We start from the raw sequence: 19,049 nt of genomic DNA, 5'->3' as shown, positions 1-19,049 counted from the left end.
GGGGTTTATTGGGCACGGAGGGGGAAGGGGTAGGAATCTGCAGGAAGGCTCTATTTACTTTCTTGCGTGACACACGGTTGTGGGGTAGACTAGTCTGTAAGCACTAGGATGATGACATGATGCTACACACTCTTGTACAGTAGGTGGCGGTATGCACCTTTAAGCTGTTTGCGATCCGCCATAAACCCAAAGAAGAAGAAGTAAAAATGTAAACAAGGAAGTTGATCGCCCTTACCCAGCCTTTACCAAGGAGCTTGGTCTTACGAGAAGCTGCTGGCTCAAATCAAGGAGCGTGCGCTCAAATGTATCTTGCACGCGCTAATGCTGGCTGACATATAAACGGCACAAAAATGACCGTTATTGAGTCGACTCGGGACTATAGCCCCAGTTGTTGCTAATTCGCTTGCAAACGTTACAACGTTTCAGCCCATCTCCGTCCTAACACCACTACTACGCTACTTTGTAATGATATCCTAAACCGATATTTTTCAGGGGTGTTTGTTGCTTAGCAGAGTTGAAGACGCTAGTATTAGCTACTTCCACGCACTAGTCATCACTTAGCTACATTTAGTTGTTACTAGGAAATAGTCGTGAGTGGTGCAACCCATTTAAATTTAGTAGTGACTAAATCTCGAGTTAGTCAACACTTTTACTTGGCCTGGTCACCACTTGGTAACGACTGTGCAACCGGATCCAGCAAGACAATAGACCCTGCCGGAAACCTCAAGAAGAAGAAGAAGACGATTTTACAGCCTACGTCAGCACAAGTATGCGCGCGCATTCTCGAAGTAGTAGCAGGAGGAGACGGACGAATTCAGAGCAAGGAGCCGTAAAGAGCAGTGTTTTAGTGCAAAGAGTTGTATTTTATATACCATCAAGATGTCTGGCTGTTGCGTCAACGGGTGTACAAATCGGCGCTTTAGTGGATTCAAACTTTATTCGATTCCAAGAGGAAATCGGCCTTTTCAGAAGAACCGGAGGCGACTGTGGCTACAAGCCATTATGCGTACGGACTGGACTGAGGACATAATCAGAAATGCCCGCGTTTGTGGTGCCCATTTTATATCTGGTAAGTTATTTTGACTATCTGGTTTCACTGGAATGTCTGGTTGAAATGTAGAGTAATATCTGAAGTAAACAGAAGTAACCCATTACCTGCACGCTAAGCTAAGTTCAGGAATTGAAGCCTAATGATAGCTAGCTAACGTTAGCTAGTGCTAGCTTAGACCTGGTCCAGGGCGATATCCTACAGATAACGCCCTGTTACTCTCAATGCAATTTACCTATGAATGCGCTTCCTCGGCCCGCTCGTCCGAGTCTACAGACGAAACCGTTTCGTTACTCACCAAAGTAAAAACATCGTTAGAAAGATGAAAGCCTTTTCTCCGAGGTGGCTAAGTTTGTAGTCCCCCACCTTTCAAATAAAAGGCAAATTTGTACACTTAAATGGCTAATATCCACAGCGTATTGACTATTCTTCAGCGCATTCATAGGTAAATTGCATTGAGAGTAACAGGGATATCGCCCTGGACCAGGTCTAGTGCTAGCTAGTGTTATCTAGCTAACTCAAGGCCCGGGGAGTCGGGGACATACTCTGCACTTTTCTCTCAAAGTGCTTTAGTTAAGGTTAGCTACTACAAGCTAGCTATTCCTTGTCATCAACCCTTGCCTCCCTCACCATATATATATATATAGAACACTAGATGACTCGCCCTAAGCTGCTGACCAATGAAACGCGCGTTGCCACCCGGCCGCCATCTTGGGACGGGGTTTCGCTCCCGTTTGCTCCCTCTTGCCTATCTATGCATGTACTACTATAATAACCACTGCTTGCTAAATTTTCAACCGATTTTCAAACGGTTTGGTTTGTTATAAACAGTGGCGTATTTGTTAACGTTTACAAAATGAAACTCAAACTGTACCATCTCACTGCGTCGGCTCGGGGGGGGTGGAACGGGGGTTCGCCCAGGGTGGCATATAAGCTAGAAACGCTACTGGTTATAAACGTCAGAAATGTAGCCTAGTTATGTCACTAGTAACACACTTTTATAATTACTAATAATTATAATGGACTTTCTTATGAAATTCTCACTCACTCACTCAATTACATTCAATTCAATGCGGCTTTATTGGCATGACCATACACAATTAAGTATTGCATAGCAAAACACAGCACGCAGCACAAGGTAGTGCAATTGTATAATACAACCAAGTAACACTCTATAAAATACATATAACAATTAATAATAAATACAAAACTTAGAACAGGAATCTAATATTGCTGGGGAAGTGTGTGTGGGGGGGAGGGGGCATCACATTCTCAAATATGAACAATAGATAGCATAACCAAACCAAAACAATAATAACCCTAAATATAGCAACAGTGTGTGTGTGTCACTCTCACACACACACACTCTCTCTCACACCCACTCACACACACTCTCTCTCACACACACAAACTCTACCTCCCCCCCACACACGCTCTCTCTCTCACACACACCCTCCCTCATTCACACACTCTCCTGTCCCATTACCTGCAGAACATTTTCTAAGAGTACTAGATGAACTAAGACGAATACACTCACACACACTCTCTCTCACACACACAAACTCTACCTCCCCCCCACACACGCTCTCTCTCTCACACACACCCTCCCTCATTCACACACTCTCCTGTCCCATTACCTGCAGAACATTTTCTAAGAGTACTAGATGAACTAAGACGAATACATTGTAATCAAATAGCGGAATGGAATGTTACTGACATCCTCCACAGTTGGAATGTATATCACTGGTGTAACAGTTGGAATATATATCACTGGTGTCACAGTTTGAATGTGTATCTCTTATCACAGAGTAACACCGTGTCCTAACTACAGGCGACATGTCAGCGACAAAATGCGTTCCATTGCTTTGTTTTCTATTGTTATGTCCTAACTGGACGCGAGTGAAGCGGCGTGAGGTTTTAACTGCCCTTTTGACGCTCGCCCTGTTTCTATTTTCCTCCTGTCGCTCGCGTTGACAGGCGTTCGTTCTTTAACTGTCTTCAGTTGGGAATATAGACAAATGACGTAACAGAACGGTTTCAGTTAGGACAGCAAGCATGCAATGTCGCGTTCTGTTGCTCGCGTCGCAAGCAGTTAGGACACGGTGTTACACAAAGAAGCCCCTTTCTCTACTGATCTGATCTAGGAACAGTTCAGAATTGTCTCCCAGAATGGTTGATATATGATTGAGGGAGAATAAAACTGGGTCCAGATCTGTGAAATAGAAGCTCCCCTCCCCCTTGGTCAATTCGAATAGAATTACCTTTACAACTCACTTGGAACTTGAAGTGGATTAAAACAAACTCAACAAATTCAAAATTGCACATTACCCATGATGATTTTTTGACTCAAGAATTACATTTCAACTGACTTCAAAGCATTTCAATCCAAGTACTGAGTAAATCATAATGTGAATAGAAATGGACTTGACTCAGACCGCTGCTTCTGAAGAGCTACCGTCTTATACCTCCTGGTCTACAGGTCGGAGGTCATAGTAGTCTAAGTGGACGGTCTACAGGTCATAGTAGTCCAGATGAACGGTCTACAGGTCATAGTAGTCCAGGTGAGCGGTCTACAGGTCATTGTAGTCCAGGTGAGCGGTCTACAGGTCAGAGGTCATAGTAGTTGGGGTGAGTGGTCTACAGGTCAGAGGTTATAGTAGTGGAGGTGAGCGGTCTACAGGTCAGAGGTCATAGTAGTCAGGTAAGCAGTCTACAGGTCATAGTAGTGGAGGTGAGTGGTCTACAGGTCAGAGGTCATAGTAGTTGGGGTGAGTGGTCTACAGGTCAGAGGTTATAGTAGTGGAGGTGAGCGGTCTACAGGTCAGAGGTCATAGTAGTCAGGTAAGCAGTCTACAGGTCATAGTAGTGGAGGTGAGTGGTCTACAGGTCAGAGGTCATACAGTAGTAGTGGAGGTGAGCGGTCTACAGGTCAGAGGTCATAGTAGTCCAGGTGCGCTCCGGAGGTGAAGCTGTCCTCCAGAAGCACCCTGAGCAGCTTGGTGCAGGAGCCGTGGCAGGTGAGCAGCTGGCCTGGGCGTGCAGCGCCGTGAAGGACTGCCTGAGGCCGGGGTCGGCGGTGCTTGTCCGGGCCGCCACCTTCATCTCTGTGTCCAGAGGACCTGGAGAGAGACAGCACAGGGGAGAGAGGGGAGATGGGGGTTGGGTACTGATTCGTAGAAACGTTCATATTTAACCATTTAGCTCAAACTTTACTGGTCCAGGTTCCAATCTCAACAATCCATTTTTGAAATACAGGATGGAATCACTTCATGTCAGTTTGTCCAAGAAAGCATTATTAACCATTGAATGACCCCTCTCCACCTTGCCTCGTGAGACTAGCGCTAGACTAGAGCACGCTGTTACTCAGTTAATCTGTTAATCAGTCTGGATACTCTCTATAGGGAACATTTTGAGCCTGATTGGAAAACAATCTCGCCAATCAATGTTGGTTCTGAGGAATGTGAAATACAAACAGCTACGCTGGGCGGGTTTATGACAGTGAGGAGAGGTTGAAGTTAGAGTGTGAGGTAACACTTTATTTGAAGGGGTGTGCATAAGACTGACATGACGCTGTCATGACACTGTCATAACAACGACATGACACATGAAGAATATTTATGAATGTTGTCATTGAGTGTCATTCGGTCAGTTGTAATTTTTAATGCAAAGTTGACATTGCTTGATATGTCTTTGTTATGACAACTTGACATAAACCAAAACAATATAACCTGTCATAAACATGACCTAGCAGGCCTAATTATCCAAAAAGGGGTGTGCATGAGACATGATGTGACACTGTCATGACACTGTCATTACAATGACATGATACATGAAGGACTCTTTAGGAATGTTTATGACTGTTGTCTTTAAGTGTCATTCAGAAGTGACATAGGCCTTATTATCAAACTTGAAGAAACTAACTAGGGATTATCATTACATTATACTGTCATATGTGGTTGGGTGTGACATTGGCTGTCATGAGTCCATTATAATCATGTCTTGAATATTTCCCTTGACCCCAACTGCGAGAGAGAGACGTGAACCAATGTTGTAAAATTGCCCCTCACGTTACTTTAAGAACGGTCGTTGGACGAACTACGAGCTAGCTTACATAGTTACACTAACATAGTTACATCCAACTGCCATTCCTACTACAGTCTTGTAAACCTCTTTGTTATTACCTAGCTAATAAATACAACCATGTCCACAATGATAGTCATTTAGACAAAAGATTGGGTTGTCATAACATCGATATTGGTATAAAATAATTGAAAATCTCGATTGTGGTTTAGCTGTTCTCAGCCGTGATAGCTGGCACTAGCCTAGCCAAGTTGCATGATTAGCAAGTCGTTTTTTGGAATGAAAGGCTGCAATGTCAACATTGTTAAACGTTTGTAAAAAACCAAACCGTTTGGAAATCGGTCAGAATGTCAGCGAGTTATGAGTATTTTTGTTTGTTCAGATCACTTACCTTACATTATTGTATCCAGAGTGATCAAGAGCGACCCCGTCCCAAGATGGCCGCCTGTGAGCTACGTCTGCACGAAGCCCCATCCACCCCCTTGTCCCTCACTACCTTCTCCTTCACCATGTCACTAATCTGTGAGCTTAAGTTCACACTAGTTAACTTTACTGCCTAACACGCTAGCTAGCATCATCCATACCATTGGTTGTGATGAGGTGCGCCCCCTTCCCCGCGCTTTGACTTGAGCATCTTGGAGCACTTGTCTGGTTCATAGTCAACACAAGCTACGCTGACGCAGCTGTGAACACGGCTCTACGCAAGTGGTTCACTCGCGCGGGGGTCGTGGCCTTGCGTCAGCGCCCCTATCAGTTTGTGTGAAATAGCACTTGCGCTCGCGTAAAGTTACAAATTTCTGCATGACACGTTGCTACGCAAGGACGCGTCAATGTCACCTTGCGTAGCTTGCGTTGACTATGAATGGGCCCTTAAGCAGCGTTAGCTAAAGTTAGTTGGTATCGTGAGGTGCCCCAGGCGCATGGATGTATTAAAGGAGAATGCTCCTTTAATATAGAATACCTGGACCTTATTTACGGCATATTATAAGACGTTTCACTCACCGAGATAACTGGTGTAATTCGGAGGCCTGTAGAAGAAATTTAAAATCCAGCGCGAGCCAAGTATATCCATGTAATGGCGGCGGACGGGGCACTGAGAATGCAGCTTCTAAAAAATCTATTTTCTGCAGCGAAATGGTTGTTTTCATCAATCTGTCTTTATGAATCGCTAGTTGTGCTTACATATATATGATATTTGATCTTTAGAAACGTCTTTAGAAACGAAATAGCTTCCTCACTTGCTCCAGCACCCCGTCCGCCGCCATTACATGGATAAACTTGGCTCGCGCTGGATTTAAAATTTCTTCTACAGGTAGACCTCATGAACTTAGACATTGCATGTACCAAGATATTAGAATAAGGATGGTCGTGGAAACCAACGTGGGTAACTTAAACCAACTGGCTACTTAACAATGGCAGAGTGGCTAACAACGGGACATTGCTAGATCATGACATTACCTGTGTTGTACTAGCTAGCTTGTTCCAAAATATGTCAGACCATTTTGAGGAACGTTCCAAATTTGCATCCCTAATAGCGAGCGATTTATTTATTTCAGCATAACGGCGAGTGATTGATTTATTTCAGCATGACTTGCCTCCATACTGCATTATGTCTTGTCCTCTCTGCTTGCGCGAGCTTCGTGACGTCACCTCACGCCTGGGGCACCTCACGCATGGGGCACCTCACACATTGGACCCCGGCTGCGAGGTTGCCGCTGGATGCTATTGGTATTATTTGGCTAATGTGTATCTTTCTATTTACAGGTGAGATGTCACTGGACTACCAGAGTCCTGATTTTGTGCCCTCGATTTTTTCTCACACAAAACAAAATCCCAAGAACCCCAAGAACCCCAAGGCAAAGATGGAAATGTAAGAATAATAATTAGGCCTTACCCTTCCAAATGTTTTGACCCCTTTACTGTTTGTAAACAGTGATGATGCAATCTGGATGTGCGCACATTTTTTAAACCATGGCGGAGTTCGGTAGGCCTATGTCAAGTTATGCTAGTGGGTTGACGATAAAAGATAGAGAAAATTACTTAAATAAGTTAACTTTAGCGAACGGTAACCAACTTCCAGATCCGTATGGAATTACTGAGTGGGTGGAAGATGCCACAAAGTGGCCTGATGTTCAATAGCACAACATTCATTTGTATTTGGTGGAGAAACCCAGCGTTTATACTAGAGAGAATATGCGAGCGTACAAGTCTCTGGATGTGTACAATTATGTAATGTGTGGTCATGTACAGAGTATAAAACATCATGACATCGATCCTGAGATTTGTGTGCTAAAATCAAAAGTCCTGCCCAGTCAAAGACAAGGACATAAGATGGAAATGTACAAGGCTTGGGTCATCGTGAACAGAACGGAGAACTACATTCTCATAGCCAATTGTACCTGCATGGCAGGGTGAGCAAAACTTTGAAAGTTAAGTAAATCATTAAAGGACATGGCCAAGATTTTGGGAAATATGCTTGTTTTCCATCTTCCCTGGGGTTAGACAAGCAGTATGAAGCATTTTCAACTCTGTGCGTGCAATATGGAGTGGCGAGACCTGGACCGATTAGTCTAGTTTAGCAGCATTCACTGGTACCAGGTTAGGCCGATTAGCCTACTTTCCAAATGTCATGAAATAACCCCCCAATACAACTCCAAAACTATTCTCTTTAGAGTTTTTAATGTGTGTATTTACCACATAATTTTAGTGTCTCAAAACCCAACTCGGATTCCAGCTAGCCGTACATGAAAAGTACCTTTGATAGGCATTTAATCACTTAATTGATTTGTTTGTTTGTAATGGAATGATTGTAGATCACGCAGAACCAGATTTGATGAAAAGGATGCTGCACAAGCCGGCACCTCAAAACCGGCTGAGGACACTGCTTCACAAAACGGTGACAATGACAATGGTAAGTGTTTAACCAAGTGTTTTTACTTAGTTATTTGTTCATTTATTTCTGTTTTACTGATGGCTTCGGCTGAGGAAGTGGTCAAAGAAAAACAAATCAAATTGGTCTATCGGTCAGTCGTCCGGGGCTTTGTTAACCACGCATGCGCTGACTGCTGACTATTCACCTATATCACGAGCCAGGGCTGCCATATTGGTCTGACATCATGTGGTGGGAAAATCAAGGAACATTAGTTCCAATGCTTCCAATGCTAATCCAGCACAATAAGAGCGGGATAGCCAGTTAGCTCATGAGCTCACAACTAGCAGCAGCTTCCATAACATTAATGGTAGGGGTAGCTATTTAAATTAGATTTAAATCAGTTACACTAATGATAACAAAGTCATCCCCACCGGGTCTTGAACCCCATTCTCCTGGGTTGGAGTCCAATGCTCTCACCACTACTCTACTTGTAGAGTGGAGATCGACAGGGTTGGTTTTGGTGTCCTTCTTCCAGTCCCTAGTGTGGGTTGGGGTTAGATTAAGGGTTGGGGTTGGGACAGGATCTGACCTATAAAGCGAGGGGTAAAGGTTGGAGTGAAAGGACGAACATGTGGAGGTTTGGGGCATAGTCCCATAAAATCATCCCCATCGGGTCTTGAACCCCGATCTCCCGAGTAGGAGTCCAATGCTTTCACCGCTACTCTACTTGTGCAGTAGAGATCGGCGAGTTGATTTTCAAACTGCCAAATCATCCCATTGAGCACAAAGTCGTAAGGCTCTAAAGACTTAGTTGAGTGCGTATTGGCTTACTTTTCATCAACTTTAGTAGAGCAAAATAACTCACTGCCTTCTTCACTTCCAATAAATCAGTTTGATTGCGCTAGCATTAGCCTGATGTGAACGAGACAGCATGGAATCAGCTAACCATCAATTAACAACATTATGGGTAAGTCATATATGTAACTGTCCACAATTCTGAACTACCCCTTTAATAGGTATGTTTCGGTTGTCTAGACAACCGGATGAAAGTCAGACGACAGAAACGTTGTACCTAGTAAATTAATTTATTGCCACTGAAGAAGGCAGTGTGGGAGTTCTTTCGCTCTACTACTGTAGCTATACATGCCATTTTCATTCAGCATGGTAAAAACGTGTTGGTTGTGATGGCAAAGGGAAATCAGGGAAATGGCCAGGCTGGTTTGCAGGTGGTGTTGGTCTTGCTGTACTGACAAGAGGAAGCTGTAAAAGGGAAGTAAATTATACAAATTATGAATATGAACCTAATGTTTTTTTTTGTCATTTCAACATTTACAGAGGCACATAATCACACAAGCAACCATGAAGAAGAACTGAAGATTCTAAAGGAGAGACTCGAAGAACAGAAACGGGAGATGTTGAATCTGAAGATGGAAGTTCATGCAAAAGATGGCCAAATCCACTTGCTTGGAAAGGCACTTAATGCATTCACTACAGATGCATTAACCCCAGAGTCTCTAAACCAAAGTAATGTGCCTGGTTACGTGCACCACAGCACTGGATTCACCTATGATCAGTTCAACAGCTTATGTGAAATTTTCAAACTGCCAAATGATCCCATTGCCCCACAAACACAGATTCCTCTCACATACAGAATGCCAAATAACGAAATCCAAAAAATGCCCCTGCGTAGTCAGTTTTTACTCACACTGATGAAACTGAGACAAAATGTGGACGACAAAGACCTGGCATTTAGATTTCACATTTCTTTACAGAGTGTAAGCACACTGATAAACTCCTGGATAGACTACATGTATGACAGACTTGGCCAACTGTCCATTTGGTCGCACAGAGATGTGATTTCACAGAACATGCCTGCTAACTTTAAAGAGGAATTCCCAAATACATTTGCAATACTAAATTGCACAGAGCTGGCGATAGAGAGGCCCAGCTCATTACTGCTGCAGAGTCAGACCTATTCTACGTATAAGTCCAACACACTCAAGTCTCTAGTTGCCTGTGACCCACAAGGTGCAGTTATGTATGTGTCTGCCCTCTTTACTGGATCAATCTCAGACAAAGAGATCTTTAATCAGTGTAATATCATAGAGATACTGCAGGGTTATATTCAGTGTGGCTACCTTAAAGTTGGAGATGGATTAATGGCAGACAAGGGTTTTCTGATTGAAAAAGAAGTGGAGGAGATTGGTCTCAAACTGAACATTACACCTTTTGCTAGATCCAACCATCAGATGTCACATGCAGATGTTGAGATGACCCAAAAAATTGCCAAACACAGAGTTAATGTGGAAAGAGCAATTGCCAAAATTAAAGAGTTTAAAATTGTTTCTGGTACAATCCCAATGTCCTGTCTTGCAAACATAAATCAGATATGGTACGTGGTTAGCAGGCTGTCCAACTTCCAACCACGCATCATCAAAGACGAGTGATCAAACTCCTCTGCATCGGGAATGAGTTAATGAATCAATGAATTTCTGAGGTTTGAATGAAGGATGATGGTGATGATGAAGTAAGACAAACGGTTAATCAAAATCTAGACTCCCAGCAACTTCAAACTGTAATGCCCATTACATTCTTTATGTGGATTTAGAGATGTCATTTTTAATCTTGTATGATGCTACTAGCAATTGTATTTAAAGGTGTCCTATTATGCTAATTATCAACAATTTGAAATTTGGTGGTCCCTAAAACATGTCTAGACTCCCAGCAACTTCAAACTGTAATGTCCATTACATTCTTTGTGGATTTTGAGATGTCATTTTTAATCTTGTATGATACTACTAGCAATTGTAATTAAAGGTGTCCTATTATGCTAATTTTCCGTTTCTGTTTCTTAATGTCTGAGTATTTTTGCTAAAAGTACCACTGAGAATAAGCGTTGTAGCATGCCTCTATGCCCCTCCTTTGACCACGAGATCAAATTGAGCTGATTGAGCACTTTTTGTGCATTGGCTGTAAGCCAGCGCAGCTAGAAGAGCCAATGTCGGGTTGTAAGTATGTCCTGGCCATGTATGTCCTGGCGTTGTTGACCTGCAGCTCTGCCGCTACCCAGAACATCAAAACAAAAGACTATGACACCATTGGTTTTCAAGAGCTAAGGTGGCCTAGTGGTTAAGGAGCTAGTCTGCCATGCTGAAACTGCGAGCTCAGGACCCACAAAACGCATGGGTTCAAAACTGGTGTTGTAGACAGTTTTTTGTCACAGGATGTTATAAAAGCTATGTAAAAATGCGTTACCTGTTGGTTGTTTGTCAATTATTGAATTTATGTGCAGTAATATAACATTTGAAATACTCCTGTTTTGAAATTATACCTACAATATGTGTCTCACTAATTACCCATTATATATAGACCCTTTTACTGTTGGTAAACAATTAAGTGTGTGAATGAACTACGGATGCCACCAGGTCCAGATCAATCAAATACATCTATTGACAGGTGTCATTATAGCGATGCGTGCGCAATGTTGAAACAGGATGATGACGTTGCACAGATTATGTTATAGACAGTAGCTGTGTTCGGAATCGCTCCCTATTCACTATATAGTGCACTTCAGTTCAGCCATTTTGTTTGTAGTGTCCGAATTCTCCACGGAATTTTCATTCCCTATATAGTCCACTATTTATTACCCACAATTCACCTTGATTTCCAGGGAACAGTGCATGTACCCTACATTTTCTCCGTTCCCTAGGTAGTTCACTACATGGTGAACCCTATATAGGGAATAGGGAGTGAGGGAACGAGGGAGCGATTCCGAACACAGCTCTAGTGTGCGCATTTTGGTAACAAAAGAATGAACTACGGATGCCACCAGGTCCATCAGTCAAATGCATAGATTCTATTTGCCTTATTCACCTCAGCTGCCAAAATCGAGCGAATGGAAACTCAGAGTGATCGGAGTTTAATTTATCGAACTAGTCGGCAAACGGATTACGGGACGGGTTAGTTAGTTAGTTAGGTGGTTGCGGAGGGGGTGGGTTTGGGGGGACCAGTTTAGCCGGGACATCGACCGACGGCCTGTATAGGTCCGGAACGGTGTTCCTGCGCTGGTCCGTCCGGGCTGAGACGGGATGGCTAGACGGAGGGTGGAGGGTGACAGTATGGAGTTGAGTGAGGGTGATTCTCCTGGTGAGGGGAGGGGGACTGGGTGGCAAGCGGTAGGGAGAGGGGGTATTGGGCGGGTGGTGAGGGATTGTAAACGTAAGAAGAGCTAAGCTCAGGGGGTATGGGGAGTGAGGGTGAGGAGAGGGACCAGCAGGCAGGGGTGTTGCATGTTCTGGTGAGGTTTGAGGGGGAGTGAAGAAAATGGATCCGGTGAAGCTCACAAAACTCATTAGGGAACATGTTGGTGAAGTAATGTATGTGAAGGTTTTGGGAGATGGCAATCTACTTCTAGGCTGCCGTACTGAAGTGCAGGTGGAGAAGGCGCTGAAATTGAGCTGTGTGGGCAAGGTGAATGTGTCAAAGGTTGTTAGGGTTGGGGAACAGAGGCGCGGGGGGTGCAAGGGGTGATCTCAGGTGTTCCACTCTCAGTTAGTATGAGGGAGCTGGTGGAGCACTTGAAGCTGAGGCATAGTGAGGTTAAGAGTGCTGACAGGCTGAAAAGAGGTGCAGAGAAAATTCCGTTGTGGTCGTATTTGATGCTGAGGCTCCTCCGCAGGAGTTGTACTTTGGTTTTGTGATGTACAGGGTAAGGGAGTTCGTCCCAACGCCTATGAGATGTTTTAAATGCCAGAGTTTTGGGCATGTGGCTAAGATGTGCAGCGACGGTGTGCTAGGTGTGGGGGGGACCATGAATATGGGGAGTGTGGGGAGGGGGTGGGGCCAAAGTGCTGTAACTGTGGAGGAAGTCATAGTGTTGCGTATTGGGGCTGTGCTGTGATGAAGAGGGAGGTGGAATTGCAACAGATTAGGGTGAGGGAAAAAGTATCTTATGCTGCGGCGTTTCAGAAGGCCAGACAGGACAAGCGGGTTGAGGAGCGTGGGCCCAGTCAGAGGCAAGTGACTGTGGAGGTGGAGCAGGTGGTGAAGCGGAATTTGTGGGCTGAGAGGAAGAGGATGGTGACCTTTATAGCGGGGGTGATTAATGCTACAGGTGAGGTTAAGTCTAAGACTGAGAGGATTCAAATTATTGTTAAGGCAGCTGTGCATCATCTGGGTCTGGTGGGTTTGAGATGGGAGGAAGTGAGGGATGATCTCCTAGTGCCGGCGAGTCAAGAGTCACCAGGTGGTTCATAGTAATGTTCTTGGTGCTCCAGTGGAATGCGAGGAGTCTGGTGGCCAATGGGCAAGACTTTAAGCAGTTCATTGCTAGTCGGAGGGTGAAGCCAGATGTAGTGTGTGTCCAGGAATCGTGGCTGAAACCCATCTTGGATTTTGTTCTGTATGGGTATGTGGCGGTTAGGCGCGATAAGTTGGATGGGGTTGGTGGGGGATGTGTCACGTTTCTTAGACAGGGGCTTCCATATAGGGTGCTGGAGGTTGGGAAAGAGCAGGAGTATGTGGTGGTGGAAGTATGGGCAGGTAGGAAGAACCTGGTGATTGTGAATTATTATAATCCTTGTAAGAAGATGGTCCTCCATGAGCTTGAAAGACTTGAGTGATGAGTGATGTCCATCTGAATAGGGTTGATGGAGCTGGGACTATAGAGGCTCTGGATGAGGTGATAAAGGCAGGTCTTAGTGCGGCGGCACTGAGCTCCATCCCTAAGAGTAGGGGCACTTTGAAGAGGAAGGCTATGCCATGCCGGGATGATAGGTGTAAGGAAGCAGTGAGGACTAGAAATAAGGCTTTTAGGCTCCTGAAGAGGTCACATGCTTTTCAGCAGCTGATACAGTATAAGAAGGATCAGGCCGTGATGCGGCGCACTATTAGGCAGGCTAAGAGGGCGTACTGGAGGACGTTCTGTGGGTCAATAGGGAACACTACCCCTGTAGGAGAGGTGTGGGGTATGATCAGGAAGATGGGTGGGGACAGGCGGGCGTGGAGTTAACCGGTGCTGATAAGTGGGAATGACATAGCCGTTACTAATAGAGATAAGGCTGAGTTGCTGGTTAATGCTTTTGTTAGAGTTCACAGTGATGATAATTTGTCGGAGGAGGGTAGGAGGGGCAGGGAGGTAACAAAATCGGCGCACGCAGGGGTACTGAGAAGGAGGGAGGATACTGGAGATGTGCTGAGTGCTCCATTCACATTGGGGGAGTTGCAAAGGGCACTGGCTAAAGGTGGTATGACTGCCCCGGGGAAGGATGACATGTTATGTGATGATAAAGCACTTAAGTACCGGTGGTCTGAACAAATTGTTGTTGCTGTATAATAAGGTGTGGGAGGGAGGTAGTCTACCTGTTAGTTGGAAAGAGGCGGTTATTGTTCCTATTGGAAAGCCTGGGAAAGATGCTAGCATACCGACGAACTATAGGCCAATTGCTTTAACTTCGCACATATGTAAACAGATGGAACGGATGGTGAATGAACGACTGATGTATTGGTTAGAGAGACAGGAGATATTTGCAGGGTGTCAGAGTGGGTTTAGGAAGGGGAGGGGTACATTAGATTCAGTGGTGTTTAGAGTATGAGGTGAGCAAAGCGCAAGTTAATAGAGAAACTGTAGCTGCAATTTTCTTTGATGTCGAAAAAGCGTATGACATGCTGTGGAGGGAGGGGTTGCTGATAAAGTTGCATGCCATGGGGATTGGGGGGAGGGTCTTTAATTGGGTGATGGACTTTTTAGATGGGAGAACCATTCAGGTGAAGGTAGGCTCGGACATGTCCAATAAGTTTCTGGTAGGAAATGGGACGCCGCAGGGGAGTGTGATTAGTCCAATTTTGTTCACTATTATGATAAATGATATCTTTGGTGGTGTGGCGATGGATGTAGGCAGATCATTGTTTGCGGATGATGGGGCTTTGTGGAAACGGGGGAGGAATGTGAACCATGTAGTGCATAAACTGCAGGACAGTGTACATCAAGTTGAGAGGTGGGGGGGAGGCATGGGGTTTTAAATTTTCTGTCGAAAAGTCCAAAGTCATGTTCTTTACACGAAAGAGGATTGGGGGAGATGCGGTTGTTAAGCTCTATGGGCGTGCTTTGGAGAGGGTTGACTCGATTAGATTCTTGGGGGTTCAGTTTGATTTGGGATTGACATGGAGGAGCCATGTTACTCTTTTGGTAGATAAGTGCAAGAAAGTTTTGAATGTGATGAGGTGCCTTGTAGGTTTGTATTGGGGAGCCAATATGGCCTCCTTGAAATTTATGTTGCTCTGATTAGGTCACGGCTGAATTATGGGAGTGTGGTATATGGCTTTGCGGCGAGAACAGTGTTAGGGAGGTTGGATGTGATCCAGGCCCAGGCTCTCAGATTGTGTATAGGGGCAGCAAGGACGTCTCCTGTGTGTGCCATACAAGTCGAGGCAGGCGAGATGCCGCTGGAGTTACGGAGGAAGCAGTACTCAGAAGTCAGACTACTGGGTGAATCTGAGGGGGCATGGAGACAAGCATCCCACCAAATCAGTGTTACAGGCCTGCTGGGAAAGGGGGGGCACTGGTAAGGCTAGTTTTGGCTGGACGGGAGATGCAGCAGCAAGGGACCTGGGGGTGTATGGGCTGGAGTTCTGCCCGACGGTGGTGTGGCCAGCGACCCCTGTGTGGGTTCTGGAACCAATGGAGGTGGACTTCACATTGTTGCGGGTTAAAGCAAGGCATGCCAATGCAGATTTGGTGTCTGAATTTTATAGGTATACTGACAGTAAATATGCTGAGTGTGTGCAGGTGTTTACAGATGGTTCCAAAGACCCGCTGTCTGGACGCACTGGGTCTGCAGTTGTAGTCCCTAGTCAGGAGGTTTCTATAGGTCAACGGACGTCTATGTTCTTGAGTGTTTTTACGGTTGAGTTGTATGCCATTTGGCTGGCGTTGGAGTGGGTTGAGCGGGCCCGGCCTCCTAGGGCTCTGATCTGCAGTGACTCTGCTGCTGTGTTTTGCAGCCTTCAGTTAGGTACGTCCAGAACTCGCCAGGACCTGCTGTCCGAAATTATGGAGGGGCATTCCCGAGTGCGGAAATTGGGTACGGTGGTTTCCTTCCTGTGGGTTCCTGCGCATGTGGGCATTCTGGGGAATGACAGAGTGGACAAGCTGGCCAAACTTGCAGTTCAGAGGGAACACATTGACACAGTTATTGAGTTATCTAAGGCTGACGGGAAGAGTGTTGTGTGGAGGAAGGTCAATGAGGAGTGGCAGCAGCTGTGGGATCGGGAGACAAGGGTGAGGCACCTCTATGCCATACAACGTAGAGTGGGTGGTGAGAGATGTAGAGGGGGGAACCGGAGAGAGGAGGTGGTGCTGACCAGGCTGCATATTGGCCACAGTAATTTGAATGGGACTCTGCACGTGATAGGGAAACATCCTACTGGAGACTGTGAGGTGTGTCTGGTTCCAGAAACTGTGGGTCATGTACTCGTGCACTGTAGGAAATATGAATCTGAGAGGACGGTTATGATGGAGGGAATGGGAAGGACTGGGCTGGTGGGCTCAGGGGTACAGGGAATACTGGAGTGTGGTAGTGGTGGGCGAGGCAGGAAGTATTTGGTGGGGTTTCTAAAAGAAACCGGCCTGATGCGGAGAGTCTGAGGGACCGGATTCTGTAGAGGTTTTTAGCTCCAGTAGATGGCGGTAATGCAACTTTTAGGATGCCAACCGCCATTAAGCCCCACAGAAGAAGAAGAAGAAGACCTCAGCTGCCATATTGGTCAGTCTGACGTAATGAGGGGTGCGGATGCGGAAGTGTCCGTTGCCTTCAATGTTAAAAGTTTGCTGTAAAAACACCACTTCAAGAACCAAAATAGTCAAAATAACAGGCTGAATACACTATCGGGGTTACAAACTCATCATTACCAGACTCGATTGTTTTTCACTGCCGTTGTTTTTTTGCGTTTTGAAAGCAAAAGCAAAAGGGTCTATTTTAACAAATGCTGGGTTTTGAAGCCTCGGCGCTACCATTAAATAACTTATTTAGACGCGTTTTGTCCTAGTGAAATTATTTTTCCGAGGTATTCTTCTTCTGTGGTGGTGGCGGTGCTTTGAAGCTTATTTATTTATCAGTTTTGGCACTTTTATTTATTTATCAAGGTCAAGGTTCACTATTTGTCTCCCATGGGAGACATGTATATAATCCAAAGAACATTGTTAAAAAGAAAAGCCACTATCAACATTTAATAAATTAATTGTTATCAAAGTCAATGTATAATTTGATTTGTTAAGAAAATGTTCAAACTTTTGATTTAAAAAAAATTCAATGAATAATCGTGTTAAATAATCGTGATCTCAATAGCAATCAAAATAATCGTGATTATGATTTTTGCCATAATCAGGCAGCCCTACTGTAAGTTATAGCTTTAGCAAGCCGATGACAGAGGGAATCTAGCTAGCAAAGAAGACATCTAGCACTAGATTTAAGTACTGTCAATGTCAACGAACGGGACTTATTGAGGTGCGCACAGCATGCATACATGGGGTGGTAGAAGAGGACGAGGGAGTTGGTCTGTCTCGCATTTAGAGACAATCAAATGTAGTGCAAGTCCCAATTCTAATATGATGGGCACCATTTAAAGTCGCACTGAAATGAAAAAAGCATTCTGTCCCATTTTGGTTCACATAATTGGTCATAGTGTTCACCTATTCAACGAAGTATGCCAAAAGAATTACAAAATTCAACTTTTGTTGTAATCTTATATCAAAGTATATAATTTCTTACTTCCTTGAAAACGGTAGGTCACGTGCAATGACGACAACAGGTACCTTAGATTTTAGGCCAATAATCTCACGACATCCACCCGTCAATCAACGCTATCCTTCTATCGATTCTGTCTAAAGTTCTTAAAACCCGTCCACTTGTCAATGTTCCAATCGAATTCCTCTAAACATATGTCCCACCCTCATAGCTTGTTTGCGTCGGAAAAATGTCAAACTACGGAAGTTAGATGATCTCAAACGTCCGTTTTAGTGCGACTCTAAGTTCTTTAGCATAGACGTTGTATTTCCCCCCTTGTAGGAAAATATCTTAGAGCACAGGTTGCATTTTGCCTCCTCCTTTTCTTTCACTTTTGTGAAATGTAACCACGCCTTAGATCGCTTTGTGCGCTCAGCCATTCTCTCCGCCAAAATACATCTCACTTTCGGCCATGCCGCTAGTGTTGTTGTTTTCGCCTGAAGACAAAACTCTGCCTATGCGCAACTACCTGTGTGGCTTTTCCTCGGAAATTGAACGGGGATGAGGGTCAGAAAGCATTTAGCATGTTTTTCAAAGTCAGACAGCATTTAGTATGATTTTTCAGTGACGTAGTCATGCACGGTTAAATATATTTTTTTAATTATTTTTTTATCCACGGTTATCTTGATAAATGAAAATGTAACCGGTTGTACTGTTTTCACCGTGGTTCACCGTGACACCGGTAACCGTCCCATCCCTAGCAGAGGGGAATCCAATGATGTCCACCTCTTAACATTTGATCATTTTTAATGACTCGATGGAACTAGAAGTCTACCAATTTCATTCTACTAACGCTACTCTAACATATGATGAGATAAGCATCCAGGATGAGGCAAAAGGGGAGTTTGTTATGTTAGCTAGCTAACGTTAGTACTATATGCACACAAACACAGCATAATTACTTATGGTCAGTTTCTTCAAAACCCTGCATTGTACTGATCCAGGTTGGAAAAGCAATCAGGCAAAAAATGGCTAGCACACACTACCAGTGTTTTTCCAATTTCAGCAGAAACGCTGCCATCAAAAATAACATTTATCCACTCAGCTCTGCTGTCCTTTTATCTTGGGAGACGATCTTTGCTGCTTAGTTCATCTAAGAACAGAGCATTTTCCGTGCAAAGACATTATGCCAGCTAGCGGGGTTCCTGACGGTGACGTAAAGTGACACAGGAGATTTGAATGGCTTGCAGGGACTGACTTTTTATTCTAATGTTTTCATTTTGGCTGACCACAACAAAAGGACTGGGTTGTTTCACTTCATACTTTG

General features: G+C 44.5%; 1 protein-coding gene across 1 annotated transcript; it reads left to right on the top strand.

Annotated features, from left to right (window-relative positions):
- The first annotated feature begins 258 nt into the window (after positions 1–258).
- LOC311314868 (uncharacterized protein) lies at positions 259–10,828 on the top strand. The gene is made up of 4 exons (XM_084445390.1): positions 259–1,069; positions 6,893–6,998; positions 7,942–8,039; positions 9,336–10,828. The coding sequence occupies exons 1-4, from the start codon at positions 880–882 to the stop codon at positions 10,445–10,447; spliced, it is 1,506 nt and encodes a 501-aa protein (XP_084301516.1). The 5' UTR covers positions 259–879; the 3' UTR covers positions 10,448–10,828.
- Positions 10,829–19,049: the final 8,221 nt, after the last annotated feature.

The sequence above is a fragment of the Borostomias antarcticus genome (assembly GCF_949987555.1).
Source record: "Borostomias antarcticus genome assembly, chromosome: 11".
Taxonomy (NCBI): Eukaryota; Metazoa; Chordata; class Actinopteri; order Stomiiformes; family Stomiidae; genus Borostomias; species Borostomias antarcticus.
The sequence above is the reverse complement of the archived record's forward strand: the minus strand, read 5'-3'. Positions and strand labels throughout refer to the sequence as shown.

What these genes read in the sequence shown, in the direction of transcription:
- LOC311314868 (XM_084445390.1), top strand. Translation starts at nt 880, where the DNA reads ATGTCTGGCTGTTGCGTCAACGGGTGTACAAATCGGCGCTTTAGTGGA. An exon ending in TGGTGCCCATTTTATATCTG is followed by an intron (nt 1,070 to 6,892) that starts GTAAGTTATTTT and finishes TTCTATTTACAG; the next exon opens with GTGAGATGTCACTGGACTAC. An exon ending in AAACGGTGACAATGACAATG is followed by an intron (nt 8,040 to 9,335) that starts GTAAGTGTTTAA and finishes CAACATTTACAG; the next exon opens with AGGCACATAATCACACAAGC.